General features: G+C 50.5%; 1 protein-coding gene across 5 annotated transcripts in view; it reads right to left on the bottom strand.

Moving 5' to 3' along the window:
* The window catches only part of LOC105488384 (trafficking protein particle complex subunit 9), a 724,351-nt gene extending 709,604 nt beyond the window's left edge, over positions 1-14,747 (bottom strand). For 3 of the 5 annotated variants that reach the window (XM_071067767.1, XM_071067769.1, XM_071067770.1), the window contains exons 1-2: positions 14,595-14,746; positions 7,116-7,709 (exon numbers count right to left, since the gene is read on the bottom strand). In XM_071067767.1, the coding sequence (XP_070923868.1) occupies positions 7,116-7,699 (584 nt within the window). In that variant the 5' untranslated portion in view covers positions 7,700-7,709; positions 14,595-14,746. Of the gene's footprint in view, positions 1-3,773; positions 3,845-7,115; positions 7,710-14,594 lie in introns of those variants that run through there. The other 2 variants (XM_071067768.1, XM_071067771.1) reach the window with 2 other exon arrangements.
* Positions 14,748-14,954: the final 207 nt, after the last annotated feature.

Here is a 14,954-nt window from a genome sequence, read left to right as displayed (position 1 = left end):
AGCAAATTGGGCCTGTTACCATCTGCTTCAGGTGGCATCAGTGCAACATAAATGAAATAGGTAGGTGGGTGGCTAACTGGTGTCTGACGTGTAGTCACATTTGTTTCCCCTCTTCTCCCCTTTTAAACTTGTATTACTCCCATAGTCAGGTTTAAGCCTCTGATGATAGGCTGTCTTATTTGTCCTTGTATCCACTCAGCATAGTGCCTTACATTTAGAAGTGTCAAAGAACTGCCTCCAGCCGGGCACAGTGGCTCACTCCTACAATCCTAGCACTTTGGGAGGCCAAGGCAGGTGGACTGTCTGAGCTCAGAAGTTCAAGACCAGCCTGGGCAACATGGTGAAACCCCGTCTCTACTAAACAAAATGTAAAAATTAGCCGGGCATGGTGGCACACACCTGTAGTCCCAGCTACTCCGGAGGGAGGCAGGAGAACTGCTTGAATCTGGGAGGCAGAGGTTGCAGTGAGCTGAGAACGTGTCACTGCCCTGCAGCCTGGGCAACAGAGTGAGACTCTGTCTAAAAAAAAAAAAAAAAAAAAAAAAAAAAAGAACTGCTTCCTCAATAGTAACTAGCAATGTTCATAAGAGGGTTTTATTTTTTGTTTTTTATCTTTTATTAAAAAGAGCTATTCCAGAACTATCCAACAGTCCTCCCCCAACTCCCCAGCGCCTCTCTCCTCAAGGTGCCCTTCCTGATCTGCCCTTCTGGGTCCACGGGAAAGACAGTCTGTTCAGCTGGGACTTCATCCTGCTGCCAGGACAGAGGAGGCGAAGGGCAAATCTGGCCACATCATTCCCTTCGGATTTCTTTAGTAGCAGCCCCACTCCCAGCACCTTTAGAAGAAGTGGCAGCTGCACCTAAAACCCCAAACTCGGTGGAATAACATCGAAAACCCCAGCCAGGAGCGGTGGCTCACGCCTGTAATCTCAACACTTTGGGAGGCTGAAGCAGGCGGATCACCTGAGGTCAGGCATTCAAGACCAGCCTAGCCAACATGGGGAGACCCCCATCTCTACTAAAAATACACAATTAGTGGGGCGTGGTTGCAGATGCCTGTAATCCTAGCTACTCAGGAGGCAAGGCTGGAGAATCACTGGAACCAGGGAGGCGGAGGTTGCAGTGAGCTGAGATGGTACCACTGCATTCCAGCCTGGGCAACAAGAGTGAAACTCCGATCTCGGAAAAAAAAAAAAAAAAAAGAATCTGGGCTGTCCTCCAGTCTCCTGGTCATGGCAAGCACCCAGGGGTCAGCCCGGGGCCTTCCTCCTGCCTCCATCTGCATTCTCCCTCGCTCTCACTCAGCTCATCCACATTCAGGATTTTCAACACAGGCTACATACGGCCAACAACCATGTGTCTCTCTAGTCCACCTCCTGCCCCTGAGCTCCAGACTCACATCCGATTGCCTCTTTAATGTCTCCACTTGAATGCCCAACAGGCATCTCAAAAAACACTTCCCCCATGGCCTCCCAGTTTTCCCCATGGTAAGAAACAGCCCACCAGTGCCGTGCTGTTTGAGTCACACTTTCAAGACAGATTTCTCCCTTCTGTCCATCATCTTTTCCCCAACTCTGTCTCTCAAGTATATCATAGCTTGGTGCCCCAGCACCTAGCACAGCACACAGCAAGCTTCCCGTAAATGTGTGCTGAGTCACCTCGGGAGGGCACCTGCTAATCAGGGAGGTCTCTCCCGGCACAGGTCGCTTAGGAAAGGCACTTGTCTCTCACACAGGAGGCGGAGAGAGCAGCCCAGAACAAGGACTCAGGACTCTCCTGTGGTCTGAACTCTGAACGGCCTGCGGTCCAGGAGAGTGCCTGGGTTGTGAACTCAGAGACTCGGCTGCCAGGAGAGCGGGGAGGAGGGAGCCCAGGCCAGGCTGTCCCCATCGATTCTGGGAGCCAGTGGCAGCAGGAAAGGCCCACAGCCCGGGATAAACCAGCCACCACCGGATCCCTGCCCTGCATTTTCCAAGCTGGACAGCTACGACTGCCTGTACTTAATACATTCATGTCTCTTCTGTTCCGCCACCCTAGAATGTGATGAAATCTTTCAGAAAGCCCAGCCTGTCTCAACTGGGACAAAGCAAACGAAGAATGAAAGTGTTGGTACTTGGACTAGAGCACTAAGGAAGAAACAAGGCCCCTGGGCAGTGAGGTGGTGGCAGCAGGTCACAGAATGAGAACCTTTCCCTGAGAGGGATGAAACCACAGGGGACTAGGCCAGCCAAAGAGTGTCCCGCAGTGCTGCCCTTGGTGTTGGAGGCTCTAGATCAGTAATGCACACAAATGATGTGCCACCAGTGAGGGACATTAGCGTCAACAAATACAGACACAGGCTTGGCGCTGTGGCTCATGCCTGTAATCCCGGCACTCTGAGAGGCCAAGGCAGACAGATCACTTGAGGTCAGGAGTTCGAGACCACCCTGGCCAACATGGTGAAACCTGTCTCTACTAAAAATACAAAAATTAGCCTGGAGTGGTGGCACATGCCTGTAATCCCAGCTACTTGAGAGGTTGAAGCAGGAGAATCACTTCAACCCAGAAGGCAGAGTTTGCAGTGAGCCAAGATCGTGCCACTGCACTCCAGCCTGGGTAAGAGAGTAAGACTCTGTCTCAAAAAAAAAAAAAAAGGCAGACACAGCTATGTCTTACCTACACAAGGTTAAATGGAAAATCTTGGGCAGGTAAGAGCCTGTACAATAGCTACGGGTGAACTGCCTCTCTGGTTCTGAATGCTCATTGGCAGAAGCAAAAAGGAAACAGTGGTCACTTATACAGGGCCTTGTGTCTACAAGATCCAAGTGAACTAGAAGGCCATATTTCCCTGATACTTAAATAAATTGCCCTTGAGCCCTCATATGGGGCACAAAAGACGGGGGTGGGTTTTTTGTTTTTTATTTTGAGATGGAGTTTCGCTCTTGTCGCCCAGGCTACAGTGCAATGGCATGAGCTTGGCTCACTGCAACTTCTGCCTCCCGGATTCAAGTAATTCTCCTGCCTCAGCCTCTCAGGTAAGCTGGGACTACAGACACATGCCACCACACGCGGCTAATTTTTTTATTTTTGGTAGAGACAGGGTTTCACCATGTTGGCCAGGCTGGTCTCAAACTCCTGACCTCAGGTGATCCACCCGCCTCGGCCTTCCAAAGTGCTGGGATTACAGGTATGAGCCACCGCGCCCAGCCTGGTGGGTTTTAGAATGGCCTATGTCTCCTTTATGGTGGAAAGTCGCTGAGGCGAAGGAAGCGGGAAATGGCATGCTCAAGGCAGAAGCAAAAGAAAAGACGGGCAGCCGCGCCCTCCCGCAGCTCCCCTGGCCACTAGCACACTCCAGCACCAGCGCTCCTTGCCTTCATGCACGGCCCACAGCCACAGCCGGGAATCACATGCCAGAAAACGTTGGCTCAGAAGCCCAGGATCAAGCAGTTAAGCTATCCCAGGAAAAACCCCTACAGCCGCCTAAATCAATGAGCAATTCACGTCCTCAAAACAAACACACAAAAGAATAAAGGCTCATGTGTCACTCACTAAATGCTACAGACTGAACAAGATCCCCCAGAGCAAGTATTTTAGCAAACACCAAACGCCAATGGGTTACGTGCTAAAAAAAACAAAGCTAAAATTCAAAAACATATTTTAAAAAAATGAAAAGACTCTCCAGTTAACATAAGATTTAGGCAGCAGTGTTTGTTTTTAAAGCAGTGAAGGCTATGAGAAGGCAGCGCAGAGGGAAATCTAGCTACTTTTAATGCAACGTGTTCCCGGCCTACCTTTTCACACCCAATAACACACTCACAGGGCAGTATGACAGAAAAAAAGAAAAAGAAAAGAAAGAGGAACAAGCAAAAATTAGAAACATATAAGAACAGAAATAATTTTGATAGCTACAACACTACACGGACAAGAACGGGCCATGGGTTTTTGTGAGGGGCACATGTGAGCTTGTAAGTAAACTACACCTGCACCTCACGTCCCAGGAAGTCCAGGACCTGAAGGGAGAATGATCTGTCAGGGGGCCTATCAGCATGGTCAGTGTGTCAAACCATAACTGGACTTACATCCGGACATTTCCTGTTGAGCTACCAAATACTATCCCATTCCGGGTTGGACACTTTCTCACTCCTACCAAGAGTTGCAGGGGAGAGCAAGGCTCTACTCCTGCACCAAATCATTCCTTCAAAAATTAGAGAATCGGCCACGCACTGTGGCTCACGCCTGTAATCCCAGCACTTTGGGAGGCTGAGGCAGGCGGATCACTTGAGGTCAGGAGTTCGAGACCAGCCTGGCCAACATGGTGAAACCCTGTCTCTACTAAAAATACAAAGATTAGCCAAGTGTGGTGGCACACACCTGTAATCCCAGCTACTCAGGAGGCTGAGGCATGAAGAATCGTTTGAGCCCAGGAGGGAGAGGTTGCAGTGAGCCGAGACGGCGCCACTGCACTCCAGCCTGAGTGACAGAGCAAGACGACATCTCCAAAAAAAAAACAATTGGAGAACCATGGAGAAACAAAAGCAACAACAGGTTACCCATTATGAGAGGAGGATGTATTTTATTTCAGTTCACTGGTGTCATGATCTCACCGAACTTCAAATGCTAACTGACGTCTAATTGCGGTTGTCCCACTACAGTGAGCAAGCAGCTGTATTTGCCGCTGTATTTTCAGTGCCTGGAGCCATGCCTGGCATATGAAGGCTCTGAACGAACACTTGTCAGTCATTATCCACTATGTGTGACACACCGCGTTGCAGCACACTCCCGTTCCTCCTGTGGGGTCGTGAGCACAGATTTCAAAAGGCAAAAAAGACCTGGTATTCGAAGGTGGATCTGCAACCTCACAGCCAAGAAGTGGGTGACTGAAAAATGTCACTGGTACTCATGTGGCAAAGGAGGCAGGCATGAGTCAAGGGGTCAGAGCGGGGTTCCTGACCCATGCTGCCTGTGAGCTTCAACCCTTCACCCCTTCTCTGTAAAGCAGGGGCAGGCCACTCCCTGCCGACCTCGCAGGTGGCCGCCAAGCTGTGCATAGCATAGAGCAACACCTTATCATGGATGACTCCCACAGATGCCTGCTGGCTGGACAGCAGTGTGCGCTCTTCAAGAGGCACAGGAGGCACAGCAGAAGGCAACGAGATGAGGTAGAAAGGTCCTGGGCCTTAGAGACAGACCTGGTGCTTATATCAGCTCTGCTACTCAGTGGCTGCCCAGGTCTCTAAACCTTGCTGCCTCAGCCCCACATCAGCCAGCACAGCAACCCGGCGTAGATCACAGGGCTGCCGTGAGGATTAAATACAGAGCAGGTCTACGGCATGCCTTTCCCTTTCCTGAAGCCAAATATGCACATTTGGGTGAAGAAATGAAAATTCCTTCCTTCCAGACCCTGCAAAGCACCACAGTCAGGTATGACTGAGGCTATTCTATGCTTCCAACTCTGAGGGCTGGACTTAGACTACTGTGTCTCAATTCTGTGATCATTTCTCCTCATACTTACCAACAACCAGAAAGACACCGTTTGACCTTAGATAAATTTTAGAAACATGCTGAGCACCTACTTTGCAGCAGGCACTGTGGTGGCATGCACATGACATCACTGAATCCTCACCTGTGGCTCATCAGCCAATCCTACACAGGAGGAGGGAGAGCCCTGTCCAAGCCAGGAGGCCAGTGACTGACACAGGGACACATCACTTTCCCTGGCAAATGGGGACGCCCTCTTGGCAAACAGTTGCTGCCTAGGCTTGCATCTCATCCAGCTCTGCAGAACAGCCACCATGGCAAGACAGAGCAGCGAACAGAGAGTGGAAGGAAGTGGCAAGGAAGAGCTCATCTGAAATTCTGATTTGAAATAAAGTTTTAGACTTAATAACAGGCAAGATGGGAAGCCGACCTTTTCCTGCTCTATCCAACACTCCTCGTACACAGAGAGAATAGACAGACTTCCATTTGTATAAGGTAGCTGTTTAGGAGCTCCCAGGTGGCATTTCTGGCATCCGATACCTGTGCTTGGCTGCTCTGTAAATGAGGAATTCGACACTGTGGCCATCAGGAGGGAAAAAGTAGCCACATACGCAGGGTGCACAGCCTGGCAATCAGGAGACATGGGCTCTACTTCTAGCTCAGCTAGGACCTAGCCCTTACCTCTCCAGATTCACCTCTCATCTGTGAACCAAAGGGATGAGACTGAATAAGTGTTCAAACTGTGCTCTAGCACAGTGCTGTCCAACAGAAATAAAACACAAGCCACATAAGTAAATTTCAGTTTCTAGTTGCCACATTTTTAAAAGTAAAAATGAAACAGTTGATACTGATTTTTAAAATATAGTTTATTTAACCTAAGATAGGTAAAATACTATCATTTCAACATGTAATCTATATAAAACATATTAGCAAGAAAGTTGGCCAGGCACAGAGGTTCACACCTGTAATCCCAGCACTTTGGGAGGCCAAGGCAGGCGGATCACTTGCGGCCAGGAGTTCAAGACCAGCCTGGCCAATGTGGCAAGATCCTATCCCTATTAAATATACAAAACTCAGCCAGGCATGGTGGCACATGCCCGTAGTCCCAGCTACTTGGGAGGCTGAGGCATGAGAGTCACTTGAACCCGGGAGGTGGAGGTTGCACTGAGCCAAGATCGCGCCACTGCTCTCCAGCCTGAGAGACAGGCTGTCTCAAAAAAAAAAAAAAAAAAAAATAGCAAGAAAGTTTATTTTCGCAGAAGTAAGTCTCAAAATCCGGCATGGGTTTTCTTCACCGCCCATCTCAACTCAAACTAGCCTCGTGTCTAGTGCTCAAAAGCCACAACTGGCTGTGGCTGCTGTATTGGACGGAGCTCCAGGAGTCCCACAAGGGGAGCCCCACTAAAAAAAAGGGGAGTGTACACGACAACTCTAAAAGACTCCCCCAAACCAAAGGCTGTCTCTGTCTTTAAAAGTCACTGGTTTTTGGTTGGTTGGTTTCTCAGCAGCACTCAAACAGATTCTGACAGGAAGTCATTAGTTTTAAAAACCAAAGGACAACACCTTTCTACTCCTTGCTGCAATAAAATTCTGCCATGTGCTTTCCCTTTCTGATGTAGGGAAGCCAAGGGGCCTGGGTCTCTGGGTAAACTTACCTGCTGTCTGTGTCCAGTCCTACAAAATCCTTTTTCTCAAACGGGACACAGAGAAGGGGGATCTTATCCCCGGACTTGTCTGTGGCTCTGTCCAGACGCTTGGACTCCAGCACAATGAACAGTGACTCGATGAAGTCCTCGATTCTCTTCTCCACTGTCTGGCAGTCCTCGTAGTTGGGGTAGAAGGCCACGTCGGTGCGCGGCTGCTCCACGATCTCCCCCTGCAGCCCGAAGACAAAGAGCCGGGAGTCATACAGCGTGGAGCCGTAGATCTCCTTCTGCACGTGGAACTTCTCGAAGGTCTGCGGCCAGTCCTTGGCCGAGAAGCAGTCGGTGATGGTGATGAGGCCCACGACTTTGCGGTGGGTCTGGAAGTCTCCCCACTCGTTGTTCTCGGGTGGATAGTGGTGCCTGTAGCGGATGTAGAGGACTCGCTGGGAGTCCCGCACGCTGATCTGACTCACAGAGCAAATCCTCTTATAGATCCTGAAGAAGTTCTCCTCGGAGACGATGCCCACAGGCTGGACCACCACGAGCAGTGTCTGGTGGTCCTCAGCACACTGCATGTAGTCAGGGACGCTCATTTTGAAGTCCCTGTTCAGAGAGAAGAAATGAGGCTGTGAGACGCAGAGTCCTGAGAGCTGACAGCCCACTCTGGGAGGCAGTGACTCTGACCTTCACTAGCCAGAGGCAGGGGAAGCCCCAAGGAAAGCCATAGCATCAACAGGTCTTAGGGCTCTACACGTGGCTGTCACAGCTCTGATCATAATGCTGTAACTGTTGACCTTCAGTCCCTCGGCCTCAGCCTGGAGCTTCTGCAGAAATGGGGCTGCTTCTTGTCTTTCTATTCCCACCACCTAACCAGGAGTAGTAAGAGTCAGTGCTCAAAAATATCTGTTGAGTGAATGAATAAACACGTGTGTAATTGCTCCCCCATCTCCTCAATAGGATATTAAGAAAAATCCACCATGCAGTCAGATCTGGATTTGAATTCTGGGCTCCCTGGAACTCCTCAACTACAAAATAGTGGTGATAATAGAACTTGTCTTGGCCAGGCACGGTGGCTCACGCCTGTAATCCTAATACTTTGGGAGGCCGAGGCTGGCAGATCACTTGAGGTCAGGAATTCGAGACCAGCCTGGCTAATATGGTGAAACCCCACCTGTATTAAAAATACAAAAATTAGCTGGGCGTGGTGGCACGTGCCTGTAACCCCAGCTACCCGGGAGGCTGAGGCAGGAAAATTGCTGGAACCCGAGAGGTGGAAGCTGCAGTGGGCCGAGATCGCGCCACTGCACTCCAGCCCGGATGACAGAGTGAGACTCCATCTCAAAAAAAAAAAAAAAAAAAAAGAGGTGGGGCACGGTGACTCACGGCTGTAATCCCAGCACTCTGGGAGGCCGAAGCAGGCGGATCACGAGGTCAGGAGAGATCGAGACCATCCTGGCTAACATGGTGAAACCCCATCTCTACTAAAAATACAAAAAAATTAGCTGGATGTGGTGGTGGGTGCCTGTAGTCCCAGCTACTTGGGAGGCTGAGGCAAGAGAATGACATGAACCCGGGAGGCAGAGCTTGCAGTGAGCCGAGATCCCGCCACTGTGCTCCAGCCTGGGCAACAGAGCCAGACTCCATCTAAAAAAAAAAAAAAAAAAGAATTAAAAGAAAAAGAACTTACCTTATAAAACTATATTTAGATTGAGGAGGTTGCGAATGTAAAGGGCCTAGCATTGTGCCTAACATAAAAGGAGAGATTACACAAATATACCACCACTCCTTTATAAATGGGAGAGTTGCCATAACCTCTCTGAGCCAATTTTGTCAGATATAAAAAGAAAACGTTATTACCTGATTCCCCAGAGCTGGGGAAAAATTAAATTAGATGACCCACATGAAAGAATCTGGCTCATAGGAGATCCTCAATACATGTTTGTTGAAGGAATGAGTGAACAAACAAACAAATGGACAATCGAATGAATGCTGGCCCCAGCCCACTGACGGTCAGGATGGAAACCCCACTGCCTGGAAGTCAGGGCTGATATTCAACTCCCAGCTCTACACGCACGACCTGGGTGACCTGGAGCAAGCCTGTGCACCTCCCTGAACCCCAGTTCCATCGTGAATAAAAATGAGGATAGTAACACATACCTCAAGATGTCAGCGAGTCAACATTCTGGTTGTGATAACGTACTGTGGTTTTGTAAGATGGCACCACGGGGGGAAATTGGGCAAAAGGTATATAGGATCTCTCGGTATTATTTCTGACAAATGCACATGGAGCTACAACTACTATAGTCTCAAATAAAAAGTCTAATTTTTGTAAAGGTGAGGGAGATTAAATGAGCTCTCTGTATCAAATAAGATGTCTCAATACACACCTCCACTGTCCCCATCAGCGGGCTCACACTTCCTCAGGGGATTTGGCCATGGTCCCCATAGCCAGAGGCAGCTGTACCATGAGCTAATGGGGTTCAGCTTCAGGCCCCTTCCATGGCCCTCTATCTAATTTTGCTTTTTTTTTTGAGACGGAGTCTCACTCTGTCGCCCAGGCTAGAGTGCAGTGGCGTGATCTCGGCTCACTGCAAGCTCCGCCTCCTGGGTTCATGCCATTCTCCTGCCTCAGCCTCCCAAGTAGCTGGGACTACAGGTGCCCGCCACCACGCCCGGCTAATTTTTTGTATTTTTAGTAGAGACAGCGTTTCACTGAGTTACCCAGGATGGTCTCGATCTCTTGACCTTCTGATCCACCCACCTCAGCCTCCCAAAGTGCTGGGATTACAGGCGTGAGCCACTGCACCTGACTAATTTTGCATTTTTTTTTTTTTTTTTTTTTTGAGACGGAGTCTCGCTCTGTCGCCCAGGCTGGAGTGCAGTGGCCGGATCTCAGCTCACTGCAAGCTCCGCCTCCCAGGTTCCCGCCATTCTCCTGCCTCAGCCTCCCGAGTAGCTGGGACTACAGGCGCCCACCACCGCGCCCGGCTAGGTTTTTTGTATTTTTTAGTAGAGACGGGGTTTCACCATGTTAGCCAGGACGGTCTCGATCTCCTGACCTCGTGATCTGCCCGTCTCGGCCTCCCAAAGTGCTGGGATTACAGGCTTGAGCCACCGTGCCCGGCCTGCATTTTTAATTTTGTTTTCTTTTTCTTAAATAGGAAACCCAAAACTGCATGACCTTCAGGTCACCAAAGCCTGACTGCAGAGATTGTGGCAGTAACTCTCCCAGGTGAGACACTAAGACTAAAATGACATAGCCACAAGACCTCTGTGAAATTCTAATGGCAAGCCTCTCACCCTGCACTGAGAGAAGGACTGCGTGTTGGGGGCTATCCCATTCTGACTATGCAGATCCCACAATGGACTATACACCGCAACCCCACCACTGCAAACTTCAAAAATGCACATGGATAGGGGAGTATGGACAAAATTATATTTAAAGGAAAGGAAACCCTAGCCTCCCAACATGTCTTGTTTCTGCCCAGGATCTAAACAGTTCACAAGTATATTGTATGTGTATGACTCGGCCCAAGTCCCCGACTCCGCTGCTCACACTCTCAAGGACGATGCCCCACTCTCTCCTGCCCTTTCCCCACAACGATTCCCTCAAGAGTCTTTTCTGCACACAAAAACCACCTTGGAAAGAACCAAAATCACATCATCTTCCAACAAAGAGGCATAACACCCCTCGGAGGACATATCAAAATACTGAGCAGGGGAGACTGGAGAGGGCATGTTTCTCAAAAGCAGGCATGGGTTTAACAGAAGTTGAGAAACACTGAAGCCGTCATTCTACAGAGAAGGAGAGTGCGGCCCACCGCAGATGAAGAAAGGGCCGTATTTTAAAAGTATCATCTCGGCCAGACATGGTGGCTCACACCTGTAATTTGGGAGGCCAAGGTGGGAGGATCACTTGAGGTCAGGAGTTCGAGACCAGCCTGGTCAACATGGCAAAACCCGGTCTCTACTAAAAATACAAAAATTAGCCAGGAGTGGTGGCACACACCTGTAGTCCCAGCTACTCCGGAGGCTGAGGCAGGAGAATTGTTTGAACTCAGGAAGTGGAGGAGGCAGTAAGTCAAGATCACACCATTGCACTCCAGCCTGGGCAACAGAGTGAGACTCCATCTCAAAAAAATAAATAAATAAAAATAATTTAAAAATAAAAAGTATCGTCTCATCTAAAAAGCAGCATAATCAGCCAGGTGCGGTGGCTCACACCTGTAATCCCAGCACTTTGGGAGGCCGATGCAGGCAGATCACTTGAGGTCAGAAGTTGGAGACCAGCCTGACCAACATGGAGAAACCCTGTCTCTAATAAAAATACAAAAAAATTAGCCAGGCGTGGGGGTGCATGCCTGTAATCCCAGCTACTCAGGAGGCTGAGGCAGCAGAATCACTTGAACCCAGGAGGTGGGGGTTGCAGTGAGCTCAGATCGTGCCACTGCACTCCAGCCTGGGCGATAAGAGTGAGACTCCATCTCAAAAAAAAAAAAAAAAAAAAAAAACCTGACCTCATACCTGTGATCTCAGCACTTTGGGAGGCCAAGTCGAGTGGATTACCTGAGGACGTCAGGAGTTCGAGACCAGCCTGGCCAACATGGCAAAACCCTTTCTCTACTAAAAATACAAAAATTAGCCAGGCATGGTGACATACACCTGTAATTCCAGCTACTTGGGAGGCTGAGGCACAGGAATCGCTTGAACCCGGGGAGGAGGAGGTTACAGTGAACTGAGATCACACTACTGCACTTCCAGCCTGAGTGATAGAGTAAGACTCTTAACAAAAAAAAAAAAACAAAAAGGCCCCAGCCACTGAGCCAGTTCTGGTATCTGAGACTAAGCTAATACAGGTATTAAAACAGCAAAAATATATATCTTCAACTTGGTAGTTCCTCCACAGAGCTACCATAAAACCAGCAATCCAAGAGATCTGAAAACATGTGTCCACACCAAAAACTTGTACAGGAATGTACACGGCAGCATTATTCCTCTTTTCTTGAGACGGAGTTTTGCTCTGTCACCCAGGCTGGAGTGCAGTGGCAGGATTTCAGCTCACCTCAACCTCCACCTCCCAGGTTCAAGCCATTCTCATGCCTCAGCCTCCTGGGAAGCTGGGACTACAGGCGTGAGCCACCATGCTCGGCTAATTTTTATATTTTTAGTGGAGATGGGGTTTCGCCATGTTGTCCAGGCTGGTCTCGAACTCATGACCTCAGGTGATCCACCTGCCTCAGCCTCCCAAAGTGCTCGGAATACAGGCACAGTATTATTCTTGTTTGTTTGTTTGTTTGTTTGTTTTCTCACTCTGTCGCCAGGCTGGAGTACAGTGGCGCGATCTCGGCTCACTGCAAACTCCGCCTCCCAGGTTCAAGGGATTCTACTGCTTCAGCCTCCCCAGTAGCTGAGACTACAGGCGCCCGCCACCACGCCCAGCTAATTTTTGTATTTTTAGTAGAGAGGGAGTTTCACCATGTTGGCCGATGGTCTCAATCTCTTGACCTCGTGATCCACTGCCTTGGCCTCCCAAAGTGCTGGCATTACAGGTGTGAGCCACCACGCCCGGCCAGGCACGCATTATTCTTCATAGCTAAGGAGTGAAAACAACACAAATGTCCATCAACTGCCTGATACACAAAATGTTAAATCCATACAATGGGATATTATTCAGCCACAAAAGGAACAAAGTGCTGATGTAAGCCACAATGTGAAAAACTTCTGAAAGCATTGTGCTGAGTGAAAGAAGCCAAATACAAAAGGTCACATGTTGTATGATTCCATTAATATTAAATGCCCTGAATATGCAAATCTATATATATCGAAAGTAAATTGGTGGCTGCCAGGGACTGTGGGAGGGGGAAATGAGGAGTGACTGCTAATGGGTATGGAGTTTCTTTCTGGGGTGATGAAAATGTTCTGGAATTACAATGGTTACACGAGTGTGAATATATTAAAAATCACTGAATTGGCCGAGCTCGGTGGCTCACGCCTGTAATCCCAAAACTTTGGGAGGCCAAGGCGAGTGGATCACGAGGTCAGGAGTTCGCGATCAGCCTGGCCAACGTTGTGAAACCCCGTCTCTACTAAAAATACAAAAAAAAAAATTAGCCGAGCATGGTGGCATGAGCCTGTAATCCCAGCTACTTGGGAGGCTGAGGCAGGAGAATCGCTTGAACCCGGGAAGCGGAGGTTGCAGTGAGCCGAGATCGCACCATTGCACTCCAGCCCGGACGACAGTGCGAGACTCCGTCTCAAAAAAAAAAAAAAAAAAAAAAAAAAAAGGCACTGAATTGTACACTTCAAAGCAGTGGATTTTATGGCAGGTAATCGAGGCTCAATGAAGCTGTTATTTTTGACACACTAGATTTCTGAAACATTCATTGTTTACATGTTTCCAGACAACTATTTTTCCCTCTGGTCTTCCACACAATTTTTTAAAAAAACGAACAAACACACACAACAAAACCTAGCCAGATCTTTAGGACGGGAATGTTCCTGGGCCTCCAATATCATTAATCCGATGCTCTGTTTCATGTTAACAAATAAAGATGTCATAGGTAGCTATGACTACCTTAGAAACACTGGACAGTCACCAGTTTAAACTAGGGCCGTGGGGGATGGAAGGGATGTCACTCCCCCACACCTTCCAACTGGGCCTTGCTTCCAACGTTTTAATTCCTCTCTCTATAAAAACATTTGAAGACAGACAATGCATCCTAACACGGGAAAACTTTCGGTTAACAGACATTCACGTTGGGAAGGTCCGTAGGAGTGGAGGGGCGTGGGGTGGGCTGACAGGGAGAAGACCACAGGTCAGCAGGCTGATTTCCTCTCCCCACGCTTCCCTGGGATAAGTTGGAGTTGACAGCGCGCTTATCCCACAGAGTACCGCCTGATGCCGCCCAGCTAGATCGGAGGCACTTTGAATCCACGAGACAGGAGGGAAAGAGCTAGAGGAGAAGCCCGGGATCGCAGGGCGGGGAAAGCGCCGGGGGCGTGGGCTGCGCAGGTCCCCAGGCCCCAGCCGCGTGTCCCAGACCCCGCGGGCTCCAGGGGGCGTAGCCAGGCCCAGAGGCGGGGGGCTCCAGCGTCGCGGACGGCCCGGGAAGGGAAGTCAGGCGGAGACAGCTCGGAGGCGCAGAGGGGAAGGGGACCCCGCCGCGGGCTCGGGACAGCAGAGCCGGCCCGGGCAGCAGGTGTGGGCCGGGTCCCGGACAGGTGTCCGCCGGGTCTTCAGCGGGTGTGGACACGGCCTTGGACAGGTGTAAGCAGAGCGCCAACAGGAGCGAGGGCGCCTCGAGCAGGTGCAAGCTGAACCCCGGCCGGGCAGCGGACCCGGACAGGTGTGGTAGGCTCGGCCCGGACAGGTGAGGACCGGGCGAGCCCCTCCGCGGGACGCGCCGACTCCGCGGCCAGCCGCGCAGCCAGCCCTCCCCGCAGCCGGCCCGAATTGCCTGACCGGGAGCCCCCCCGCTTTGCACTTACACAGCCGGTGGCCCCGGGCCCGGAGCGGGAGCCCACGACCTGGCGGGCAGCGGGACCGAGCAGCCTCTGCGGCCACTTCCCCGGCTCGGGGCTGGCGCTTCCGACCAGCGGCCGAGCCGGCGCTGCTCCTGCGCCTGCGCGGAGGCCGGGCCCGGGCCCGCGATCCGTCCCGGGTTTTGCAAGAGATGCGAGGGAAGCCGGGGGCAGGAGCGAGGGAGAAAGGAGGGAGGAGGAGCTAGGGAGAGAAGAGGGGACAGGGGGATGGAAGGAACACGGGGAAGGAAGAGGAGGGGAGCGGGAGGAGGAGGGAGAGAAAAAGAAGGGGTGAAAGAAGAAGGGAGGTGGAGCGAGGGAGAGAAG

The sequence above is a fragment of the Macaca nemestrina genome, chromosome 8 (genome assembly GCF_043159975.1).
Source record: "Macaca nemestrina isolate mMacNem1 chromosome 8, mMacNem.hap1, whole genome shotgun sequence".
Lineage (NCBI taxonomy): Eukaryota > Metazoa > Chordata > Mammalia > Primates > Cercopithecidae > Macaca > Macaca nemestrina.
This window is presented reverse-complemented; position numbering and strand designations above follow the sequence as displayed.